The sequence below is a fragment of the Asterias rubens genome, chromosome 16, assembly GCF_902459465.1.
Source record: "Asterias rubens chromosome 16, eAstRub1.3, whole genome shotgun sequence".
Taxonomy (NCBI): domain Eukaryota; kingdom Metazoa; phylum Echinodermata; class Asteroidea; order Forcipulatida; family Asteriidae; genus Asterias; species Asterias rubens.
The window spans coordinates 13,658,193-13,685,613 of NC_047077.1; the positions used below are offsets into that span (position 1 = coordinate 13,658,193).

At 38.2% G+C, this 27,421-nt stretch overlaps 1 protein-coding gene across 1 annotated transcript in view; it reads right to left on the bottom strand.

Annotated features, from left to right (window-relative positions):
* Positions 1–27,421, bottom strand: part of LOC117300859 (rho GTPase-activating protein 18-like) — a 90,980-nt gene that overhangs the window by 59,895 nt on the left and 3,664 nt on the right. The window contains exons 2-3 of the mRNA XM_033784708.1: positions 3,565–3,906; positions 33–95 (exon numbers count right to left, since the gene is read on the bottom strand). Of these exons, the coding sequence (XP_033640599.1) occupies positions 33–95; positions 3,565–3,730 (229 nt within the window). The 5' untranslated portion in view covers positions 3,731–3,906. The remainder of the gene's footprint in view (positions 1–32; positions 96–3,564; positions 3,907–27,421) is intronic.

A 27,421-nucleotide genomic window follows, 5' to 3' on the forward strand; every position in this document is an offset into this window, starting at 1 on the left:
ATGTCATCGGATCCAATCATAGAGTGACAAACCTTTCAGGGTATCAGCGATGTTCGACAGCCCAGCATCCTTCAACCATCGCAGTTCCGGCTCACCTGGAAGTTACACAAAACAAACGAATAAAGAAAAAAAAAGGAAACAGAAGTTGATTGAAAATTTACTCATATAAAGTTCATTATATATTGAAGCAGAGGATTATCGGAAATGCATTCAAAGTGCCATTTTTGACTCAAGGATACACTGATTAGTACTTTTTTACCAAAATTGAAAATAAATTCATTGTAAAGTTCATTACCTTGAAGCAAATGACTATTGGAAATGCATCAAAGTGTTATTTTTCATTTTGATTCAAGGATACACATACATTTGTTCAAATAATTTGTACTTTTTACAAGATATATAAAAAAAAAAAAAAAAAAAAAAAAAAAAAAACTTACAGACAGGCTTTTTATTCAAATTAGTTGTGAAGAAAACACAATTTGAAAGAAATTACAGACTGGTTAGCAAAAAAAAAAAATCCTGTACACCAAATCTTGGCCAACTAATGAAATTTCACTCTAATGTGAGTTTTTCTTCACTGTTCATCCATTGGAATTAGAACAATTAACACTGAAGTTTTTTGATAACTACAAATGACAAATGACAAAAACTAAATAATTACCCATTACTTTTGAAACAAATTATATATCCGAACGTCTTAAACAACATACATGTATGCTTCACTTTCAAAAGGCAAGGGCACCAAGGCATTTTCTCCTAGGTAAAGGGCACCCTATGAGGAAATTGTAAACTTCTACTGGATCTTTTCAAGATCACCAAGGCAATGACCAGGGCCCAATTTCATAGAGCTGCTTCAGCCAAAAAAAAAAAAATCATTGCTTAGTAAAATCAGATTACCAGCCAAAACTCCACTCAATTGTAATGCTAGTAAACAACAGCTAAATACCTGCAGTGATACAAATGTATATGGCATGAAATTTAAGCCAGTAACATGTGTAACACATGTATAAGCATGCTATTTTCGTGCTAAAGCAAATTTTTTGCTTTTAAAAGCAGCTCTATGAAATTGGCCCCAGGGGGCACGAAGGTTATCGCCTTCATTGCCTCCGTGAAGTATCAGGGCTACCAACAATTTGAGTAAATAGAACTGTACACACAATCCAGACCCTGTACACTCAACACAAATCCCCATGTACTCATTCCGATAAACTACACCGTCTCTACCAACCAAACAATTCAAACGATAGAGCACATTGTGATCCTAAGTTAATGATCAATATTGTGGAGCCCTTTCAGGTTGAGCTCTTGTAATCTGTCAAATATCTGAAGTCTTATCTCTTGTTACTAACTCTAATAAACTGTACCTTCACCTTATCACCAAAACAATAATGAATTTCTGGTACATGTAATATGAAACCAATGATGCCTCGTTAGTGTACTAAAACACTCAACTAAGTGTAGCTCGCAACTCGCAAGCCTGAGGAAACCTGTACATGAGGGCGCTTGTTACCGGGTTAATATCTGAAGTGAGTGTTGCAATTACGCTAACAAACTGAACCTTGGAAGAAATACTTGTAATCAATTAAAATTCTGCTTGTTAAAGACACTGGACACTATCGGTAATTGTCAAAGACCAGCATAAAATAACAAACCTGTCATTATTTGAGCTAAATTGGACGGCGATGTTGGGAGATAATAGTGAAAGAAAATACACCACGAAATTGTGTGCTTTTCAGATGGTTGATTTTAAGACCTCAAAATCTAATTCTGAGGTCTCAAAATCGAATTCCTCGAAAATTAATTCTTTCTCGAAAACTATGTTACTTCAGAGGGAGCTGTTTCTCACAACGTTTAATACTATCAACCTCTCCCAATAACTTGTTACCAATTAAGGTTTTATGCTAATAATTATTTTTAGTAATTACCAATAGTGTCCACTGCCTTTATAGGGAAGGTACACTATTGGTAATTGTCAAAGACCAGTGAAAATTTTAGCTCAATTGGTCATCAAAGGTGGGAGAAAATGATGAAAGAAAATACACCATTGTCGGACGAAATTGTGTGCTTTCAGATAGAAATAAAAGACTTCTAGCTAGAAGTCTTTTATTATTTTAATGAGAAATTACCTCTATTTCAAAATCTATGCTACTTTAGAGCGAGCCGTTTCTCACAATGTTTTATACATTCATTGGCTCTCCAATGCTCGTTACCTAGTCAGTTTCTAAGTTAATATCTGTTTTGAGTAATTACCAAATGTGTACCTTCCCTTTAAACCAAGGATGCCTCGTAAGTAAACATAATCGCTATACACACCTAGCTCGCAAGCCTGAGGAAACCTGTACACAGGGGGGGGGTTGCTATGTAAACTAGAAATGCTGGGGTAACAGCTCTCCCACAATGAGTATGCTGGGTTCTTTTTTAGGTGCATTACCAATCCTAGTACAGGGTTTAAAGGTAAGGTACCAATTGGTAATTACTCAAAACAAAAATTAACTTAAAAACTGACTTGGTAACGAGCATTGGAGAGCTGTTGATAGTACAACACATTGTGAGAAACAGCATAGATTTTGAGAAAGAGGTAATTTCTCACTAAAATAATAAAAGACTTTTAGCTAGAAGTCTTTTATTCCTATCAGACAGCCACAAAAATCGTCCAACAAGGGTGTTTTTTAATTCATCATTTTCTCCCATCTCCGATGACCAATTGAGCATAATCTATGCAAATAATCTATGCATATGTTGAGATACACTAAGTGAGAACACTGGTCTTTGACAATTACCAATAGTGTACCTTCCCTTTAAATGTCCAATCTGAAGGTGGTTAAGTTTCTTGCTCAAGTGTCACAATCGGGACGAGAACCAACACTCTGATGATCAGAAACACCAGGGGCCCAATTTCATAGAGCTGCTAAATATAAAACAAAACAAGTCTTTCTATTTTTGAGCGATTTATGACAGATCATGCTGTACATGTATTGTACAATCAGGATTTAGGTATGACAGATGACAGCCTAACCTAATTAGCTCTCTTCAAAGCCACTAGCAGTTATTCCTAACATGTATTGACACCTGGTATCTTCAATTCAAGAAACGGGACAGTGATTTGGTTTTTTAATTTAGTTTGGTGTGCATGTACGATGTTCCTGATTTGTTTCCTTCCTTTGCGAGAAATTAATACAGGCCTCATATCTCAAGGAGGCAACAAAGGCGATGCCATGCCAAGGAGAAAATGCCTAGGTGCCCCCTTTCAAAACAGAGTACACAAAAAGCACAGCCATTGAACATGTTGAAGGCTGTTTTTTGTTTGTTTTTGTTTTACAGGGGCAGCAATAAAAAGATAGAGCTGTGATTTATAATCCCTGTATAGACAAAAGCACGTGAGGTCATTCCAGTAGGGCGCCCTCACCTAGAGGTCAAAAGGAGGTTGTTCATTGGCCAATCCTTTACACCGCGTGTACAAATCTGTGCAGTTCGGTTGTTTCGTAACCGTTTACCCTCTAAGATGGCGGCTGGATGACGTCAATGCATTTAGGTCCAATATGAAAGAATTTGTATCCTGCTCACCTTCAGGAGTCTTACACATAGCATCCTCATCTTCCCCGTCCGTGCAGGAGTTAGATCCGTTGCTTTCAGACAACTTACTCGCCTGCTGGATCTCCTCAAGCTCAGAGAAATACGCCTCAAAGTCGGCCGTGTTCTTTCCTGTTCGATCCCGTGGGCGGTGCATCATGACAGAGGGTTCCCCTTCCCCCCTTCCTTCTCTTGCCCTCCCTTCTTCGATTACAAGTAGAAAGTCACAGAAACCGTTGCTATGGTGAGGAGAGCAAGTTGCTATGGCAACGTGGAGAGAACCAAAGATGAGGTGATGTGATTTCGTCGAGTGCCACACAGAAATTACACAGACATCTGCGGAAAACGAACACAATTCATGCAGAAGAATTAATTTTTGAACAACAATCCAATATTGTAACCCGAAGTCTCAAGGCAAGATTATCTTCCCTCCATGTACATTACAGGACTGCTGGATTCAGAATTTAAGTTAATTTATTTGTTCTCATACATGTACTACACACTGCCATGGCTCACTTAGCATCGCCATTGCTGGGGCGCTAGAAGTGCAATGTTTTGAACACGAAGATATGGAAAGTTTTAATTTAAAAGCAAATTAAATGTCTTCCTCGTTTAAGAATATATTCAGTTTGGTTTTACTTGTACCCTTTAATGTGGTACTCAATACTCTCCTGGATTCTGTGACAAAACTCACTGGCATCAAATGGGATACATTTTTTTTTTGAATAGTTGAAACTATACTCAGAGTGAATTCAAACCCACACTCTGGTGACTTAACCACCAGAACTTGAATTTGATGCTCCTTAAACCAATCGGCCACACTCTATCTCACTCCAATATGTAAACTTGTGCTGTTTTCAGGACTAAGTTGCTGTTAAGTTGTAAATAATATGTATGGTCAGTATTCGACCATGTATCCGTGGAGGAAGGATCTATCCTTCATCCATGATGTATCGTTATGCATGATGTCCACTATCAGGGAAAATGTGCTCATAGATTGGTCTATAAAAACAAACAATGGCCCTACCTTTAAATTGCTAGCCATTTGGTAGACAATGAAGCAATAAATCAACTTTGTGGTCACTGGTCTGTGAATTACACTACTACAAGAGACCCTTTTTCTATTGTTGTGATAGACTACACCATTGTACACTTGTAGGGATAGGCCCAGAACTACATGTACAATTACCTACTGTGATTTTAGAAACTGTCAATTGCTCATGCTTGACTGAATCGAATCCTGAATGTTTACCTACAGGAGGTTAATGACGCCTCTGTGTTTAGTGACCATTTGTAAATAGATTCTTATTATGTGTGGGTACTGCTACTCGCTGCACCTTTCTGCTATTTAAATTCTGGCACAACGGTAGAATGACATGAACATGGAACGGGCTTAGCAAAATATTGACAAGTGGTATTGAATGGGTAGCAATCACCAAACGGCCTTGTACATCATGTACGATTCTGTACATGGAAATTGAAAATAATAATAATAATAATAATAATAATAATAATAATAAAAATATTAATATCTATAAGTCTTATATAGCGCACGTATCTACCAAACAAGGTACTCAATGTCAGTGGTCTCTGGCCATAGAAAACGAATTGAGATTGTTTGCTAGCGGGGGATATGCATTTGAACGGTAGACACAACTACATGTAGACACAAACTGAAAAAGGGGAATAAAATGCCTTTTTTTTTAGACAATTTCGCGTAGGATATTTTTGGTTGAGAACATTGAGAGAGCCGTAATTATTCAACTGATTGTTTGCCAAAATCATTGAATCTTCGGTATTCTTAGCTAAAATCATCCCTGCCGTATGCCGTTGGTTGAGAAGGATGCTTGAACGCAATGCAATCTATGTAATTTTCTGTGGTTTAACCACAGACATATAATACCTAGTTCTTTATACTTCGCTCGTTAGGAACTGCGCCCGCAGATGGATTTATATTTTTAAAATCCAATAATTGGGTTATATATACACAGGACTCAAGGAAAGCTTGCAGTACAAATAAAGCGAAGAAAAAAAACCCTGTAAATAACAGATGACTCATAGGCCCGTATCAATAATAAATCATGGATCTATTCATCACAAACTCAATCAAGTGGAACCGTTTGAATGGAAAGTGTTAAGCGAGATTATAAAACATGTAATAAGCAGCTCAATAGTGATGTAGAAGTTGCTCAAGCATGACCAGGATTTATACTACAGCTGTTGCCTGGATTAATAGGGTGATGGCAGGAACACCATAAAAAAATTACCATTATTTATACGAGCCGATGAAAATTTCAATCTGGTAAATCGTTGCAGTACCCGCTGCTAAAATATGGGTTTTAAACTGCCTCTAGCTACTGGGCGATCTTGGTTGTCTAGTTGGTAATAAGACCCTCCATGGTAAGACAGGATCTAGAAATGCAAAGGTCGTGGGTTCTTTCTCACCCGAGTAATAAGTCATTGACTTTTTTTCACAGAGCTCCGGAGGGTGCAGTGTGTAAACACATCGGTGTATCGGTAAAAATCAAAATTATTTGCTTTACCCCAATGCAAATTTCCAACTATTAAATCATCTACACACAAAATATGGGTAAACAAAATTCTTTATCCCTGATGCAAATTTCCATTTGTTATAAATACCAGCCGTGTTATCTACAATGTATAGATACACATGTTTTTTTTAACAAAAGCAGTCTGTATTTCAATTATGAAACGCCTTATTTTTATGTAGCCATTGTTCGAGAGAGCCTTAATTTATGTATGCATCATTGCATACTACATGTACATGGTTGAATATTTTTGTTTAGTTTTTGGTCCTCTCAATGGCACAGGCTGTTTTCAGCTGATTCACAAGTCTAAAAATAATTGATGTTTCCAAGAATACGAGAAAATGCCATGGTTACCAATTAAAGCTAAGTGGTTCACTGGCAGAGGACAACAGAAAAGGGGAGGGGGGTGTGAACAAAACACAGGTCTTGGGTCAAACAATGCATTGTGCCCACGCAAACACATTCCGTCTGTAATTCAAAAACCATTCACTGACAGTGACTAGTATGAATCAAAATATGTTAAAGACACTGGACACTATTGGTAATTGTCAAAGACTAGCCTTCACAGTCACAGTTGGTGTATCTCAACATATGCATAAAATAACAAACCTGTGAAAATTTGAGCTCAATCAGTCATCGAACTTGCGAGATAATAATGAAAGAAAAAAACACCCTTGTCACACGAAGTTGTGTACGTTTAGATGGTTGATTTCGAGACCTCAAGTTCTAAACCTGAGGTCTCGAAATCAAATTCGTGGAAAATTACTTCTTTCTCGAAGACTATGGCACTTCAGAGGGAGCCGTTTCTCACAGTGTTTTATTCTCAACCTCTCCCCATTACTCGTCACCAAGAAAGGTTTTATGCTAATAAATATTTTGAGTAATTACCAATATTGTCCACTGCCTTTAAAGAAAGGTTTTTTCTTTTTTTTTTAAATGGATGGATGGATTCATGAACATTATGACATCTACATTGTACTGTGTCCATGAACATACATGAAGTAGGCTTCTTTTTCTTCAATCTTTTTTGTTTCAAATTTCTGCTATATTAGGTGTACAGCGGCGCGCACATTCATATCATGTGAGACATCAATCTAACTAAAGGCATTTGATAACAGTCTTCTCCTCAAATTATACACACTGCAGGAATCATGACTGGCCTCGGCTCTATTTAATTTCTGCTTACCGCCGAACTCTCTGCTTACGATCACAATTCCCTACTTACGTGCAAGCGCCAAATTTCTGCGCTAGCCTTCAAGCGTAGAAGAGAAACGTGGAGTATGCACGCCCAGAAGCCGAAAATTTGCCGCTAACCCGTGAAATACACTAGTCGAAAGCACAGAATTTCCTGCATCCGTAAGCGCCGACTCTGTGCTTACGGCAAGCAGACAGGCATAGCCATGAAATTTGGCCCTGCTGCAGCCTGGCTTTCCAGTGCTGCTGCTTTCAGTAAGCACTGACTATTCCCGAATGTTCAAACTGTGGAATCATATATATAACATACAGATTACGAAAACAAATTTACAGAAATGACAGTGCCCACTGTTCCTTAAAGCGATAGCAGTTTAGACAGCTATGTAGTTCTGTAATTTGTGGAAATTTGTGGAAATTATTGTGTTTGTGGAAATAAATAAATTGAAGTGCATTGAATTGACAACTGTGACTAGAGTGTAAATACAGCAGTTTTGTGACTGGTGTCAACACAACCATGGACACCATGAAAACTGGAGGGGTCTAATTGGATTGAAGACAATCGATCGCCACCCACCCAGTTCAGTTTCAATAAAATTTTCTAAAAAATAACCGATGAAACTTTATGCAACATACCTATCAAGTCCAACAAACAGCAAGCCTCATGATATAACATTGGAGCAATGGTTCAGATGTGCAGTTTAGTACTGATCCATTTTCAAAGTTTCCACAAACACTAATTGTTGTAATTTTAAAGTAACTGCAACCAGACAAGACTTTAATCCACGTCAAGACAAAACTACATGTATTCTTCATAACCACAGGAAATCCTTTGTGGCCTTGTGTACATATTCCGGTACCGGTAAAAGCTACAGATATTCAAAAAGTAACCACACTTCAAATTAATATTTCTCAGCAGACAGGATACTAGACTAGGCTGGAAAATTAGGTTGATGGAAACGATTAATTATGACTCTAGTCTATTACTCGGTGATTACTCGTTAACAATAGCGCAGCGGGTAACGAAGTTCCTATTATTAAAGATCCCTGACCTGCCCGGCGATGACCTCTGTAGCCGGATTTTAAGAACCACCACAGCTTTCTCAGGTCTGGAATTGAAGGCACTGGACACCTTTCGGAGTTTGTCAGGGTCCAATACTCAATTACTGTATGATCTCGGTCCCTAAAAGAAAGTCATGCATGTAGTCTCACTGCTCATTTGTAGCATAAACCCAGATAGCATCCCAAATGAACCACCCAATAATCCGTAAAAAAATAAATAAAAACAAAATCATTCCTACTCCGTACTCATCATTTTTAGCATGAACCAAGATACTATACGTGTATTTAAGCGTCCCCAATGACCCAGGGAGGGTCTAATACTCAATTACACGTTGATTGCCCCCAAAAGAGTGTCACTATCTCCTATCATGGACCAAAATCATCAAAAATCGACTGACACTGTTAGGACCTATTCTTGGCACAGTCGTTTGGCCCCAAAAAGAATGCCATTATCCATACATTAGGAGTCATCATTTTTAGCATGAACCCATCAAAAATGGACCAGATGGTGTATACTCCATTCGATATTGGCCCCAACAGAAAGTCATCATCCCCTACTCATCATTAGAACCTAGATCGCACCCCAAAGGCATGACACTGTTGGGGTCCAATATTCTCTTGCAAAGTCATGTTGGCCCCCATATGACACAGGAATGACAAGTTTATATTCAGTCATCTTGAAGCTATCCTAGATCCATCATCGACTGTTCATCTTCAGTAAGACCTCCCAGGCGCCCAATCCCCAAGATGGCATCCCGACTTAGTCTTGGCGCAAAACGTTCTTGTCAGGTTGGTAAAACCTCTATGATAATAATATGTAATATACATGTACCCCACAGAGAAGTGTAGCTGGGGAATCACGATAGTTGAGTGATAGTGATTAAAGACAGTGGACACTATTGGTAATTATCAAAGACTTAAGTCTTCACAGTTGGTGTATCTCAACATATGCATAAAATAACAAACCTGTGAAAATTTGAGCTCAATCGGTCGTCGAAGTTGCGAGATAATAATGAAAGAAAAAACACCCTTTTCATATGAAGTTGTGTGCTTTCAGATGCTTGATTTCGAGACCTCAAATTCTAAACTTGAGGTCTCAAAGTCAAATTCATGGAAAATTACTTCTGTCTCAAAAACTACGTCACTTCAGAGGGAGCTATTTTTCACAATGTTTTATACTATCAACCTCTCCCATTACTCTTAAATCAAGAAAGGTTTTACGATGACAATTATTTTGAGTAATTACCAATAGTGTCCTCTGCCTTTAACAACGTCTTGCACCAAGACTAATCCCAACTAAACTGGCAGTCTCCGGCATGTCAAACAGATGTTCTCATTTCACACAGACTCTTTCTGTTGATCATTTCTCTTAGTTCAGCTGTCTCACTCATTTTAAAAAGATTTAAATAAACATTTTAATCTAAGAATTGGAATGTTGTTTCTTAAAGATGTGTTGTGTAAGTGGGAAGACTATGAGAAAAATAATGTCTTAAACAATAAAACCAAAACCTGACAATTTTGCATTTGCTAAGAATATCGGTGAAAATCCCGATGAATCTGTCCACCCACGCAGGAAGAATAATCCAATACACTACACAACCTAAGGAGCGTTACAGTAATTTTGGGGGCATAAAAAATTGATATCTCTTTCATAATAACCACATTACTTCAAAGTGAAATTTTTCTCAAAAACTATCGAAAGCTGAGCTGTATAACCAATAGTTTATATTTACCACTGTTTTAAATGTGGTTACCAAACCTATCCGTGCCTTTAAAATAACCCTTTTGAACTCATGGGTAAATAATCTGCCGCTTGATTTAGATTGATAGAGCAGCAGGCACCAAAACTGCAGACGTTTATTTAGCAAAACTACAAAAGTAGAAACAACCGACAAATAAAAAGTAGTCATTTTATTTCCAGTCAGTCAAACTGTATTTACTTTGCTCATTCAAATGTAAATATATATCTGTTTAACCTTTTCTATATAAAGTACATTGGGTTCATGTACTTTTACTGAATTCAGTTATAAATAATTATTTATTTCTTTAGTTGTAAAAGTACAGTAAAGAATTACTGCTGTAATGAATCACTGGCATTTATTTCTGTATGCAGAAGTCAGGGGAAACTGCTTGCCAAATGTCTGACAACTTTAAAGGCAGTGGATTGGTAATTACTCAAAATAATTATTAGCATAAAACATTTCTTGGTGACGAGTAATGGGGAAAGATTGATGGTATAAAACATTCTGAGAAACGGCTCCCTCTGAAGTGCCATAGTTTTCGAGAAATAGGTGATTTTCCATGAATTTGATTTTGAGACCTCAGATTTAGAACTTTTATGCATATGTTGAGATACACCGACTGTGAAGGCTAGTCTTTGACAATTACCATTAGTGTCCACTGCCTTTAAAAAACATTTAAATTCAAATTGTGCTTTCTTCAAAATCTACAAACAGTGTACGTACATTACATCATTAGCATTAGTTGAAGAATGACAAAAACAGACCCAATGGCCTTTTCCAAACTTAGACTTTAGAGCTTGCAATGCGCTGCAGATCCTTTCAAGTAAATCTTCTACTTTTTATTCTTTCAAGTAAATCTTCTACTTTTTATTTTAGCTTTCCTTTAGCTTTGTATTTAGCAGAAGAAAAAATAGTATATCAATCTAAAGCCTATTTTACAAGGAAGCAAGAAAATTTGGTGCATTCTGGGTTCCCCATTGATTTCAAACTTTTAAAGCAGCTCAATGAAACTGGGCTGTGAACATGGTCACGGTTAGTTTTTAGCATGTCTTCTCTGTGCTTTCCAGTGCTATGGTGAACTGCTAATCATTATGCCTAAAAGTTTTTAATGACAAAATAACAAGAGGCCCAACCGGCTCTTTTCAGAGCCAACACTCACCCTAAGGGTGGTTGTACCCGCAAGTTTACATTTCTTTATAGTTTCTTCTTATGTCTCAACACCATGCAAAGCTTCAAACAATACTTACAAAATAACAAGTTTTTCACACTTAGTAAACACGTATACATACGTATATATTTTGAACGCCTATAGCTTTATACTAACAAGTATGAAGTTCTACAGAGTTCTACGACCAATATGGAGGATGCAGTGTCTGATTCTTTACTGCCTTTTAAAATGAAGAAAGTGAGTACACATCTCCAAACTTGTTGGGCTGTTATTTCTTGAAACTCTTGAATTTCTGGGGAAATTTTTAACAAAGTGTAAAACCTCCCGTGTGACCAGTCGACCATTTTGTGTACACCAAAAGTTTCATGGTCTACTGCAAAAATCAAAGTTGTTTTTTTGAGGTTTCATTGTTCATTAAAAATGTCAAACAGTCATTAAAAACCATAGCTTGCTTCACCACGATCCCAGCAGAGTAAGTGGTCCTTTCTCTATTTCTCTTTTCCAAGTATACATGATGTAAATAGACTGCCTATGATAGACACTCTTACCTAGGGGGGTGGTCCCTAACAAGATCCTCACAGCATGTGTGACAGGTGACCACCAAACCTCATTACTATCCCAAATCCCCCAGGGCAGCTATGGCAATATCACTAGACATTATTAAAAAAGGACATGAAGGATACCGATGTTATTAGCAAAGCGTGCGGCACAGCTGGAAGGAGTCTAGGGGACAAAATGAGAGTTTGCGATTACGCTTCTCGGTCTTCAGGATATCATCTGCTGGCTGGAAACTTTTCCAACTGCTCTGAAACCATGCTGCTAAAGCCTAGTTCTTAGGCTCACAAATATAATGACAGTGTCACCCCTGTCCTTAAAGACAGGGGACACTATTAGGAATTGTCAAAATCCAGTCTTCTCACTTGGTGTATCTCAACATATGCATTAAATAAAAAACCTGTGAAAATTTGAGCTCGATTGGTCATCAGAGCTGCGAGATAACTACGTACATGTATGAAAGAAAAAACACCCTTGTCACACGAAGTTGTGTGCTTTCAGATGCTTGATTTTGAGACCTCAAATTCTAAAAATGAGGTCTCACAATCAAATTCGTGGAAAATAACTTCTTTCTCGAGAACTACGTCACTTCAGAGGGAGCCGTTTCTCACAATGTTTTATACGATCGACCTCTCCCCATTACTATGCTAATAATTATTTTGAGTAATTACCAATATTGTCCACTGCCTTTAATGAATCATTTGCCGACAGTCTCCAACTCTAAAATGTTATCGGGTTTTCAAATGCTTGACTCTGGAAATTATAAAAAATGGCTTGACTTTCTGCCGATGCCTATCATATTTGTACAGATGAAATAAAAGGACTGCGAGCTGTTCTGGCAGAATCATATGAATTCTGTAATCAAATCAACTGAACTTGCTATTTAATTGTGACAGCGGTTTCACGATCAGAATTCATACAAATATTTTTGTATCCAGTTGTGTCTCGTTACAACAAGATCACTTAACGACTGGCCAAATTACCTCTTTATACATGTACACAAGTATTGCTATAACAGGAACATGCTTGTGGAAATAAATGTTTCTGAGATGAAATGAAATTTAAAAAAGGACAGCAAAACATAAAAAGCAGAAATGAGATTTGGGACTTCTTATTTAAAGCGCATTGAGTATCTTTGTAGGCAGATTTTGTCGCAATAAAATTACTGTTCATTATTGTTAATTCAGGCCTGATTCTTCACGGAGGCAACGAAGGCGATTGCCTCCGTGCCCCCTGGTCATTGCCTTGGTGCCCTTGAAATGTTAATGTAGAAATTCACAATTTCCTCATAGAGTGCCCTTTACCAAAGAGAAAATGCCTTGGTGCCCTTGCCTTTTAAAAAACGAAGCACACAGGCCTGTTAATTGATCTTTATAACGAGGATTGACCGTACATTGATAGTTGAGAACTTTCATAATAATTGTATCTCATGAGGGTTGTCAAATGGGGCGAGAAAGAGTCCTTTGAAGTATTGCTCCATGTTTGAAGGAAGTGAAAACCTTTTAAGCCTTGTATAGCTCCTCATTATACAGTTAGATGACTCCCGATGATTGCTTGTATGATTTACAAAGGTGTTCATTAGCAAGTCAAATGCAATTGATTGGATTCAAAACACCTGGTCTCATGTTTAGAAACTATAATTGCCCACCAGTCATACATTACATGTACATATATCTAAATCTATGATAATACTTTTTCAGCATCTACATCTAGACAAGGTGAGAAGACAATGAAGAATTTTCAGTTTTAGAAGTGGGAGGAAAACCCCAGAGAATTGTTCCAAGGAAAACCCACGAAGTCAAGTCGGGACTGAAAAACCCAGTCCACATAGTGCCCTCGGTAGGATTCGAACCGGGGTCCCAGAGGTGGAAGGTGAGGCAAGACACCACTGCGCAAACCTGACTTATAGACGATGTGACCTCTGACGTCACTCGAAAACCATAACATGGTGTTTTGGCAGCCAGCTAGAAAGTGTATGCAATCTTACCATGACTACGCGTCTTTCCCGGCGAAAAATGATATATATATACAGTGTTTTGTCAACAGAGGGCGGTTTGAATGTAAACATGGGTCACATCGTCTACATAGTCAATTTAGTGAAATAACTCAGTGGATTTACAGGAGGTACATTCACACTGATATCAAGCATCAAAACTTCACCTTGGATTTCATAATGAGGTACTGGCCCTGTGTCAACAATCAGGGAGAGTAAGAAAACAAAATTTTATTTTTTTTTTAGTGGACTCTGTTCGCATTGGACTTAATTTGGGTAAACTGCTCAGTACTTTCCTGACTTTTGTGGAAAAAATCCAGTCAAAATACTCAAATGGGGTTTGAACCTCTAACCTTTGCATTGTTAGAGGCAGATGTTGAGTGGTCTAGAGGAGTTTTGAGTCCTGAGTATCAGTATCAAGGATGTTTGTTGTGGGTGCATTATCCTGTATGTAAATGTCACTGCAGTTAAGGGTAGCTGTAGTGTGTTATAAAGGTGTGCTTACATTTGTTCATAGCTGGCGTTAATCTTTGTCAATATTGATTCTTTTTCTTCCAACCATTTCGTTCAATTACCAGCCCTACTGCAGAAAGGTGCCACGGTTTATTTTAAATAAATTTATTCGCTTTGCAACACAACAAAAATAATTTTAAAAATCTGAAATTTGACAAAAAGTCTGCAATAAAAAAAATTACCAGAAAAAGGTATAGCATGCACTAACAAATAGGCTGCATTGTGAGGAAAGCCTATATTAAAGTTTCAGAAGCATTTTAAACCATGCAAGGACTTGACATGTCTAATCCCACTGATTGAATTTACACCTGTCTTGACAATTTGTACAAGCCCAACTTAATCACTAAGGCCAAGAGATCAACTCTTGTTGAAACCATCTAAAAGCAAATGAAACCCCAGCAAGGCTTGCCATGTTGAAATCAACACTGACCATTTTAGCCGATTGTGATGACCCTGCTCTTCATGGGTCACAAACCCCTGAAGAGATTGCCATACTGCTGGTTCAAACCCAAGAATTACCTGGTGCAAGTGTTTTGACTCCAAGCACGTGAATGTACATTGCACAATGTACAATATAATATGCTTACAAAATGCTTACCAACCAGGCCTTCAAGAAAGACTCTGCAAGGGTTGAAACATCAGGCCAAATAACTACATTTTTGCACGCTATAAATACTGCACATTTTGTACCCAAACTAAATGTTGTCTGGGCTTCCTTGTTTAAATAGACTTGCCGACACCAAAACTGCCCGCATATGTAGGCTTGTACAGTAGTGCGTCGAGTAAACATTACTTCTAAACTTGTAGGCTACTTAAAACTGCTTTTAAAACCTACTCGTTTACTTGTTTATAATGTTCATATTTCTTTACTCGTTTACTTGTTTATATTCTTCAAATGTGTTTCTTTTCCAATGTGAATAACCAAAATTGTATTGAGAGAGTGAGTGCATGTGAAATATCATTTGACCACAACTGGTTGTGATCGCTTACACACCAGAAAGGTTTTTGATATTGCATACAGAGTTAACTAGCCTACATGTAGTAGTCTATTTTTTTAAGCGTTAATTTACGTGGAACTGCCACGCTTTATGCTTTAAATTCTTCAAAATGAAAGGCATGCATGTACACAACTCGTTTTTTTTTTTACGATTGATCGGCAGGTTTTTGAATGGTTGATTGGGTTACAGGAAACAAAACCATTTGTCTTTTGGTGTTTATTACATGGCCCATGTAGTTTTTCTTACTCTTTTCTTACAAGTATATGCATGAGCATGTTTAACTGTTTAACGGGAAAATGCATTGGATATAGGCTACCTTTGGATTGTTTAATTTGTTTTAAAAGCAGAAATAACATTTCATTTCAAAAGGCAGTCATGTTTTTTGAGATAAGCTGAAAATCCAACACGACTAAGGAAGAATAATATTATAACAGAGAAATTTTTGTTCTCCAAATTACAGTGCAAAATAGTGTTTCAAGAAAGCTGAGCATGAAAGTTTGATAAGTTTTCTGCCATTCATAACTAAGATTAAATTCTGCAAATGATTGGGAAAACATGTCCTGGGGGTAATTCTAGCAAAGAAAATGCAAAAGTATTTGCCAATTTTCATTTGATTGTCATTTTGATTGCTTATCTGACATTGCTCTGTTACTAGGAACAAGGTACTCTGTACCTTTCAGACACATCATGTACATGTGTAGCTGATCTAATTGAACATTTTAATGAATACACACACTGCCATTTGAAAACAGTTCCTCAAGGATTTAAAACTGAAAAACAAACCACTCCTCGTTTGCATAGCTTTATTTTGTACACCAGAAGGAAATGAGCAAAGATCCTTTGGTGACCATGGCTATATAATGCAGAGACGGAATTTGAAACGGCTGGATCAATAAGAAGACTAATGAGATTTCCAGAATGACAGAAATTAGTCTTGAAGATGCACAATGATGTTTTGTACATGGACTACAGATAACCCCAAGCTAACCAGGGGCCAATTTCATAGAGCTGCTTGAGCAACAAATTTGCTTAAGCACGAAAATAGCTCGCTTATTTTACACACAGTACCGGCCAAGATTTCATGCCATATACATTGCTTGTGACTGTAGCTGTTGTTTACTTAGCATAACAATTGAGTGGAGTCTTGACCGGTTATCTGATTTTACTAAGCAAGGATTTTTTTGCTTAAGCAAAATTTTGTGCTTAAGCAGCTTTATGAAATTGGGCCCTGGGGCATGTAAAAGGCAATGTGCAACTTATGCAAAGTGTTGGTTTTTGGATGAGAAGTAAATTCCTGTTTTCTTCCTCTTGTTTTAAGTAAATCAAGGCACAATCGCCTTGTCACAAAATGACGTGACAAAATTAGCCTCATACATTTAAGAAGGTCAGTGTTGAAATGATGGCATTTTACCCTTTTTGGTAGCCCCTGGATTTATAGAATTCAAAGAGTTTTTCGGAACAGCATCCTCAGCACTTGAGAATAGATCAATGAGCAAAAGTTATGACACCTGAACAAAATAACTGCTACTTAGGGTGTTGTGGCCTAGCGGATAAGACCACCGAACTCAAGCTCTGGTGCTTCTGTTCAGCAGAGTGTGGGTTCGAATCCCGGTCGTGACACTTGTGTCCCTGAGCAAGACACTTAACTACGTATAATTGCTTCTCTCCACCCAGGGGTAAATGGGTACCTATGAGGGCAGAGATGGTTCTCGTGATGGATTTTGCCGAGTAGCGCATATTAATGTTGCACAAGGCTGTATACTCCCCAGCAGGGAGTTTAGATGGTTTAAGGTGTGAATTAAGGCCCAGTGACCAGGAGTAATAATGTGAAGCGCTTTGGGACGCCCTCCGGGTGTGAAAGCGCTATATAAAAACACGTTATTATTATTATTATTATTATTATTATTATTATTATTATTATTATTATTATTATTAAAGTAATTTCTACACGGCCAGCTTGTCAATGTCATTTGTTTAGCGCCATTGAAAGAAATCACTACAGACTATGACAGGGGTGAGAGTCATTGCTGACAAAAATGTCTTAAACACAGATCAAAATTTCCAGGCATACGTATACATGTGCTTTGTTTTTGAAAGGGCAAGGGCACCAAGGCATTTTATCCTTGGAAAAGGACACCCTTAAAGAAATTGTAATTTTCTACTGTCGGAGCATTTCAAATGCACCATGGCAATGACCAGGGGGCATGGAGGGCAGAAACCTCTGTTGCCTCCGTCCTTGTGAATTTCTCCTGAAGCATTTTTAATTTCAAAGGCACAAAGGCAATGACCAGGGGCAAGGAAGGCAGAAACCTCTGTTGCCTCCGTGAAGTACATGAATGCCTTGTGAATTTCTACCGAAGCATTTCAAATTTCAAAGGCACCAAGGCAACCAGGGGGCATGGAGGGCAGAAATCTCTGAACATTGCGTCCATGAAGTATATACAATGTACATGCCTTGCGAAATTTTTACAAAGCATTTCAAATTTCAAAGGCACCAAGGCAATGACCAGGGGGCATAGAGGCAATCGCCTTTGTTGCCTTAAGTTCTCACCCACAACCCAGGTGACATCTGGCAACAACATCCCAATACAAGGAAAGCTTGTCATTTGTTTAGCACCATAAAAAAAAACCAGTATTACCAAAATATCCTCATAACAACTAAACAATGCTATTTTTACCAGAGAACAATGCGCTACTGTAGACAAATAAAGACAGTGCCAGTGGTGTTAACAAGACACTTATTTCCTGTTTTGTCCACAGCAGAAGCCGTCTACCAATCAGACCAATCCGGAAAGATGACAAATATATTTTAATTAATTCAATAAACCGTTGTCATGCCTCTGGGTTCAGGGACTTCTAACACTGCCTGAGAACAAACAAAGTGACGACGGAGTGAGGAGTGGGTCCAGAATGATGACACTGGATGACAGTAAAAACCACCCAAAGAAAAACTGTTGACTCAGAACTGTATTGGTTTTATGAAACTGGTTTGGCATATTTTGGAGCTCCCTAATAGAGTTTAATGATCAACTGGTCACCATAAGTAATAAGCCATTTGCTGGTTAGATTTGAATATTGGCTGTACAATGACGTGCATTATCACAAGTTACCACTTAAATTTGAATTAAACAGATTATCGAGACAGTTGCTATGTCACATGATTTCGGGGCAAGCTTTTGCATAGTTGTGTACATTGTAAGAGACGATGAACACCCATACGCATTCTGAATTGATGTGTATGGGTATCAGGGGTCCATTTCACAAAGAATTAGGACTAGTCCTAACCTAGGACTAGTCCTAGGAGATATACAAATTGCATGGATAGTCCCAAGTTAGGACGAGTAAACTCAGGTCCTAACCCGAGATAAGACTAGTCCTAACTCTTTGTGAAATCCACCCCAGGGTTTGCTCATCTGGAGGTTGCTATGCAAAGGCTTGCCCAAACAGTTGACAATGTTAGCAACTGCCTTCATAGTCAAATGTAAGCCGGTGACTGAGCAAGTCATTGTATCAGACATCATTCACATCATGTAACTCGCAAATGATGAAACATTATTTGTATTATCACTAAGACTTAAAGCCATTATACACTTTCGGTTAACAGTATTGTCCAAAGGCCTACACTTCGTGTATCACAACAAACCTGTGAAAATTTAGGCTCAATCGGTCATCGGAGTCGGGAGAAAATGACGGGAAAACCCACTCTTGTTTCCGCGCGTTTCGCCGTGGCATGACATGTGTTTAAAATAAATCTGTAATTCTTGCTAACGAGAATTTATATTGCTTTACCGTTTTCTCAAAAAGTAAAGCATTTCAAGAGAAGTCTTTCACCATTACCTTCTGTAAACCCTGTAAATTATTTGTAAATCTGTGAACTTTTTTTCTGTACCGAAACGGTCCAATGGCTTTAAACAAAAATTTCTGTCAATGTTTAAAAATAACAATATTAACATGCTTGTGATATTTTTTCACAGGACTCGGGAAAAGTACTGAGTATACAGTGCTAACACACATCGGTGCATGGGTAAAAATCAAAATTAATATAACATTGTTATTGTTATTTTGTTTTGAATTTGAAAGCAGTTGATAATTTTTGTTTCACCTCATTGTTCACATGACTGGTTTGAGGCATATGGATGGTTCACTTATGCACAGTCCAATACACAGAGATTGTGCCCTTGACTGTTTGGTGATGCAAAGTACACATCACAACAGACATGTACCTCAGGGGAGTTTCACGGCCATCACAACAAAGGAGTGATTGTACCATACTGTCACAATTATCAAGGGTGAACAAAAATTCACCCATTACATCACTGGTATCCATCAACTCTGACCTTGACCATGATGGCAAGAAGATCATAATGTCATACATACATGTGTACATGCACAAGTTGTACTACTATTCAAATAGAAATGGCTATAGAATTTAGTGATGCTTTTAGCCGACGCTCTTAGGGCCTTGCTTTTAGCCGATGCTCTTAGGGCATAGAACTGCACAAGATTGCACTTGATGTACACTTTGAAAGGGAAGGTACACGTTTGGTAAATACTCAACACAAATATTAACTTAAAAACTGACTTGGTAATGAGCATTGGAGAGCTGTTGATAATGTAAAACATTGTGTGAAATGACTCCCTCTGAAGTAATGTAGTTTTTGAGAAAGAGGTAAATTCTCACTAAAAAAAATAAAAGCCTTCTAGCTAGAACTTAGAAGTATTTTATTCTTATCTGAAAGCACACAAATTCATCCAAACAAGGGTGTTTTTTCTTTCATCATTTTCTCACAACTTCGATGACCCATTGAGCCCAAATTTTCACAGGCTTGTTAAATGGGATACACCAAGTGAGAAGACTGGTCTTTGACAATTACCAAACGCGTAGCCTCCCTTTGAACAACATACAGGTGCACTCGTAGTACACACATACGTACCGAACACTGTCAACACTGTACGTGATAGCAGTCTGATCCACCTTTGTAAAGTCACATTGACCTTCGGTAAACTGTCCTCCCTCACTCAGTCATATCATATCATTGGTTAGGACCATTAGGCATGTTAGGCCTACAGACATTGATCATGGAGATGGTCCATTGAATACACTGTCATTGTGTACTTCCAAGGGCAGCCACTGCCTCAAAAACAATAAATATTGACAGTGAGCAACCACTGTGATCAAAGCAAACATGAAATGTTTTTTCTGAATTGATGGATGGTTTTTTCCCCTCATTTTTGTCATATTTAAATGTGCCTGTATGGGGCTCTCAAGATTAAGGATCGTAATTAGTCATTTGGTCGCTAATGTGACTAGTTAATTAGCATACTAAGTTTTAATCTCGTTGGCCTAACATCTAGGGCCTACCCATTGATCCTTGAATACATTATGAATAGAACGTTTCCATTGGTTCGACTGTCGAGTTTGTATTTTTCATTTCAGAGTGATTTGTTCTATAGGCCCTACACATTTTTCGAAGAAAATATGACTAATTCAATTGATTCATTTATGTTATTTTTTATCACAACACTTAAAACATAAAACTTCTCATCCTCTGTGTCATTCATTGTACCATCATTGGCAGATTGAGGGTGGGAAGACAACGCCCACTACTCTACTGGTACCCACAAGCTCACTCATGTAATTAATTGAATAGTTGGTCAGGCATGATATTTGGTCCTTACTATGGTGTATTAAAAAACACCCTTTGTTTTTTAAAGGGCAAGGGTACCACAGATAGGCATTTTCTTGATCGGCTTTGTTGCCTCTGGGAATACTAAGGCCAAATAAATAAAAATACCAGTTGATCGCCCCGCCCGCATGCTTTTTTGGGGCCGCATCCTTTTTATTTTACTATTTCCTATTTTTTTTTTTTTTTTTTTTTTTTTTAATCCATCTTTTCAAAAGGACTTGCCTAGGAGCTTTTCCCAAATCTAACGTGATGCTCTCGAACACTTGTAACCGTCTGTTTCATAATACAATATTAGTGAATGCGTATACCAGCAAATCTTTTTAGTGTTATTCGACCCTGTTAGTGTTAGTGTAATTAGTGTTAACACAGGCAGGTCCTCATGCAACATAGGTATAAATAAGTTTGCGGTTGATTCAAACTGAGAATTGGTGGCCTGTTTGACCTAACATACAGTTGTAGGTCTACCGATTTTGTAATAAAAACGCTGGCAGAGTTTCCTCCTGCTGCCCATGTTTCTACCAAGTGACCCCTGAGTGTTGATTGACACTTAAAGTGTATGGTCTACTAGCTTTACATGATATGAGCTGACCAGTGTCACGTATGGTGTGGTAAAAGACAATGGCAATTATTAAAACGCTATCACGCGCTGACAACGACCATCACTGCAAGAGTTTGTCAAAAAACAACTCCCAAATGGGAGTAGTTTTTTAAAACGTGGTGTCAATCATCCACTCTCCTAGACCAGGCTGGTTTGTTCAAAGGCCCTGAACTTCACTTTTGGAGGTGCCCAGCAATTCTTCCTATGGTGTGATGCGTGGGGCAAGTCTACACCAGGAAAATATTCATTTCCGTTTGAAATTTTGCACCACAAAAAAAAAGCAGGGCACAGCAGCAATTGTTGTGGTGGGTGGTAAGGGTCAATTTGAGGCCTGTCCAAGTGGTCTGCATTGACATCAGTAACAATCTGGCTCTGACTGGATCCTTGCATACTGGGATGCAGGCTTGCACAGAGGCAAAGAAGGTGATTGCCTCCGTGCCCCCTGGGTCATTGACATGGTGCCCCTGAAATGATCCAGTAGAAATTCACAATTTTCTAATAATAGGGCATGTAGGGTGCCCTTAACCAAAGAGAAAAAAAAATGCCTTGGTGCGCTTGTCCTAAAACAAAGCTACAAAGGGGCCTTGGGTTGGGTTTTCAGTGCCTACAATTGTGTGGGCTTCCCCCATTTGGGGTTTTTCGCCCACACGTCTAAAACTATGCATTTTTTCATCTTTTTCCGTTTATTAATTAATGGTGATTGTGCTTGAATTTTAAAAATTAAAATAATATGTATTCATCCTGTAGTCCCCTCTGAACACATCACAATTGACTGACGAATACAGATATTTGCATATCTCTCATTACAAATCAATAAATGCACAACATATCGATTGTCCTCGTCTGCGGTATCTTACAAATCTATGTGTACATTGTATGTATGGGTGAGTGCTCTAATCGAACACACCTCTGTTCCGTTCCAACAACCCTACATATGAATGCAAATAATGTTCTGAAAACCTCCTTGTGATTTACACCCTACGGTTATGGTTGGGTAAGGGTTAGGATTAGGATTAGGATTAAAGGAATCACACTAGGGGTGTCAGAACATCTAGGCTGTGATAGGGGTTTCGGAACATACAGTACAATGGGGGGGGGGCGAAAAAAAATCATCTGTGCTTTCTTTCATTCTATGAGTATGGGCGACTGCTATATTCTGACAGTCGCAGGTCTGTTCCGACAATTCTATGTTCAGAAAAAAACTTGTGATTTAAGCACTACACAATTGGTTTGGTTTGGGGAACATACGTAGGCTCGAAAGGGGTGTCCGACAGTGCATGTACGGGTGTCGGATAGTGCCCTTCCTCTAGTGGATATGTCACCTTAGTGCCATGGCAGGGAAAATCCACCATGTAAGGCCCCTACAGTGTACAATTTACTCATCATTTTACTAGAAGACTTCTACTTCATTTTACTAGAAGACTTCTACTCTACCATGTAATGTAGTTGGCTATGACTGTGGCTGTGGTGAAACCAGGCTTTCTGCCTGTTTCACACACATATTATTGTAGGTTTTTTTAGAAAGAGCCCATCCCTGAGCAGCTCTTTATTCCACGTAGCCTACTACAAGTGTACAAATGACACCAGCAGTCAATTTCACCAAACTCTTTCTAACTTAGAATTCATCTTAGGACTTAGGACGGGTTCAGTTCCGTATCCAAATACAGATGTAGGACGAATTGAACCCATCCTAACTCCAAATCGGCTGCTGCATCTCTTTGGAACCTCCATTTCTAGTGCATATTTTCCTCACAGTAGGCTGTATTAAGAAGAAAATTCCTACAGTACCTTCAGCTCCCTTGAGTTTATCGTAAAATATATTGTTCTTATTCCCTTTACCAAGAATGTTTTTTAGCCTTGGTTGGCTTGAACTTTTATTTATGAGAAAATATTTTTAAAAGAATTCTAGCTAGAAGTCTTTTATTCCTGAAGAAAGCACACAAATTCATCCAACAAGGGTGTTTTTTCTTTCATCATTTTCGATGACCAATTGAGCCCAAATTTTCACAGGCTTGTTATTTTATGCTTATAAAATGATGAGATACACCAAACTTTAAAAACACAGGTCTTTGACAATTACCAAATGTGTACAGTGCCTTTAAATCCAATTCAGTCAATAGTCAAAGCCATAAAAATGGCCTACAGCTGTACACGTCATTACATGTGTAAATGACAAGGGCAATGTTATCTGTGCCAACAATACAAACAAACAGTTTGAATTTATTTTTCTTCTTTTATCAAATTTTATCTTTGGCTTTAAATAGTCTGTACCAAGCATGCCAAGTGCACCATTAAGAGACCTGAACTTTAGATCCATCATATCTGAATTGCTGTCAAAATCTACAATTGATGTTATCCAGCTAGGCTGTGTTGATACATTACACGTACGTGTGGTCTCTCTCTCTTTCTCTAGTCTATGATACAATATCAGGCCTGATACTTCACGGAGGCAACAAAGGCGATAGCCTCTGTGTCCCCTTGTCAATGCCTTGATGCCCTTGAAATGCTCCAGTACAAACTTGCAATTTAATCTTAGGGTGCCCTTTACCAAGAAGAAAATGCCTAGGTGCCCTTGCCCTTTCAAAAACAAAGCACACAGCCCTGCAATTATGTACAATCTTAAATTCTATTTGATAGCATTTTTAAAAGTTAAACAGTCAGTTTACAGTACCGATACAGTACGTGTAAAGCGCACAGTTCGAAATAAAACATAATATCTATCTGTGTACAGGAATGGAACCTTCCCATGAAATATGCTAATCAGATTCACGCATGCGTACAGACCCTGTTGGTTGGCAAACGCCATACAGTTGTGCACTAAGCAGACGCGCAATCGCGTCAGCGTCACGCACCCATTAGCCGTGTACAAAACAGCGCGATGTTCCCTCATTTTGCCAACCAAAACGTTAGTGCGCACGCGCTATGTGCAATTTACATATTTCATGGGAAGGGTCTATTGTATTTGAGACCTAGATTTTCACAGTATACATTGTGTGCATTAGTGACGTACATAAAAGGTACAAAATACCACAAAGGACACCCTTAGAGGATAATCAATGTGCTTGGACATTTAAAAGGCACCAAGGCAATGACCAGGGGCCACGGAGGCAATCGCCTTTTGTCGCCTCTGTAAAGTACCAGGTGAGACTGAGACTGTCAGACTCAAAGTCCACAAAAATGAACAAATGCACCACAGGAGACTAGTGTCAAAACCAAGTCCACAATACACAAGGCATGGCCCGTTTCTTAAAGGCGCCGTACACTATTGGTAGTTGTCAAAGACCAGTGTTCTCACTTGGTGTATCCCATCATGCATAAAGTAACAAACCTGTGAAAATTTTGGCTCAGTTGGTCATCGAAGTTGCGAAAAAATGATGAAAGAAAAAACACCCTTGTTGGACTTTGTGTGCTTTCACATAAGAATAAAAGACTTCTAGCTAGAAGTCTTTTATTATTTTAGTTAGAAATTACCTCTTTCTAAAAAACTACGCTACTTCAAAGGGAGTCGTTGTTCCCACATTGTTTTATACTATCAACAGCTCTCCAATGCTCGTTACCAACTCAGTTTTTAGGTTAATATTTGTTTTGAGTATTTACCAAACGTATACCTTCCCTTTAACACAACACAGAAGAAACCCATCATGCACCCAATGCAAGCCTGGATGATTGTGGCAGTCTATTACGTACAGTGTCAGTGCCAGTAATTGAAAGCCTCTTAGTCGTCTAAATATAGGACAGTAGGGAAGTTTTGGCCAAGGTACAATGGGAGCTTTAAAAAAAGAGTATGCAAGAAGTTGGAGGTGATCATAACAACCGTGCGCCAACAAAATGTAAAATTTAACGCCTGCTAACACTGTGTAAATTGTTATTTAATAAAGCCATTGGACACTTGGAAACAGTATTGTCCAAGGCCCACACTTCGTGTATCACAACTTGTATATAAAATAACAAACCTGTGAAAATTTAGGCTCAAGCGGTTATCGGAGTCGGGAGAAAATAACGGGAAAACCCACCCCTGTTTCCGCATGTTTCGCCGTGTCATGACATGTGTTTCCTATAATCTGTAATTCTTGTTATCGAGAATTTATAATTGTTTTTATGTTTTCTCAAAAAGTAAAGCATTTCATGGAATAATATTTAAAAAAAATTCTGTACCGAAAGTGTCCAATGGCTTTAAGCAACAATTGCATGAACTCACAGAAGAGTTACTAAAAGGTAGACTGATGTTGCATCTGAGATGTCTACAATAACATGTATGTAATCCACGTTTTATATTCCTCACAGGCAAATCACTCAGCTCATAGCTGCTCAGATCCACCTCAATTTTGTTTGCATAGCTACTCACTGGACCGAACAGGCATTCGTCACTTGTCTCAACCTCACTTTGCAAGAACACAATGCAGATGTCAGGCGCTCAATTTACAAACATGCCTGTTGGTAAGATCAACCACATGTAGGCTATGTAGGCCCTGTTTGGCAAAAACTGTGGAATCCGCACTTTTAAAGACATTGGACACTATTGGTTATTTCCAAAGATCAGTCTTCTCACGGACATGCATAAAACAACAAACCTGTGAAAATTTGAGCTCAATTGGCCGTCGAAGTTGCGAGATATTAATGACAGAAAAACACTACAAAAAAGCAAAATGTCTGTGTACTTTGTGTATTAGTTGTGAACTGTCAGTATCACTTTCACTTTCTCCCAATTCAACATTTTGTGCTGTATTTTTAAACTCATTATTTTATTTCCCTTAATAAACATATATTATGCATTTAAAATTTGTTCTGGGTGTGAAGGCAAGCAGACAACATTTGAAGGCCCTGTTTGGCAAAAACTGTGGAATCCGCACTTTTAAAGACATTGGACACTAGTGGTTATTGCCAAAGATCAGTCTTCTCACTTAATGCATCTCAACAGATGCATAAAATAACAAACCTGTGAAAATTTGAGCTCAATTGGCCGTCGAGCTGCGAGATATTAATGACAGAAAAAACACCCTTGTCACACGAAGTTGTGTGCTTTCAGATGCTTGATTTCGAGACCTCAAATTCTAAATCTGACGTCTCGAAATCAAATTCGTGGAAAATTACTTCTTTCTCGAAAACTACGTCACTTCAGAGGGAGCTGTTTCTCACAATGTTTTGTACTATCAACCACTCCCCATTACTCGTATCAAGAAAGGTTTTATGCTAATAGTTATTTTGAGTAATTACCATTAGTGTCCACTGCCTTTAAAGGGAAGATCTACATGTTTGGTAATTACTCAAAACAAATATTAACTTAAAAACTGAATTGGTAATGAGCATTGGAGAGCTGTCGACAGTATAAAACATTGTGAGAATTGTTGTGCTTTTGGAAGCAGTGTAATCGGGCCAGTTGTGTACAAGCAAAGTTCAATTTTATTTACGGCGCTACAGTCAGCACAAAATCATTCTAGTAAAGCTGTGACAGTTACGACTTGCAAAGAGTCTCTAACCCTAAATATTAATTCTCTCACACACAACTTAATTTAAAATACACCATATAAAAACGATCCCTTTTTCGTGGGTTAGAATGTAAAATCTCCTCATTATGGTCAACTGAGATCTAACGATGGTACAAAGATGGTCAAAATAGTATGAATTGGGTGTTTGCAAAGCTAATGAGACAGATCAATAGAGTCTACAGCCTCAGGGACTTAACAGCCAATTGCTATGTGTACCTGTAAACTCAAGTAGGTAGGGGCCTATATTGATTGATTGTTTTATATCAACATCAAGGCACAAAACATTCATGGTTAAAACCCTAACATGCC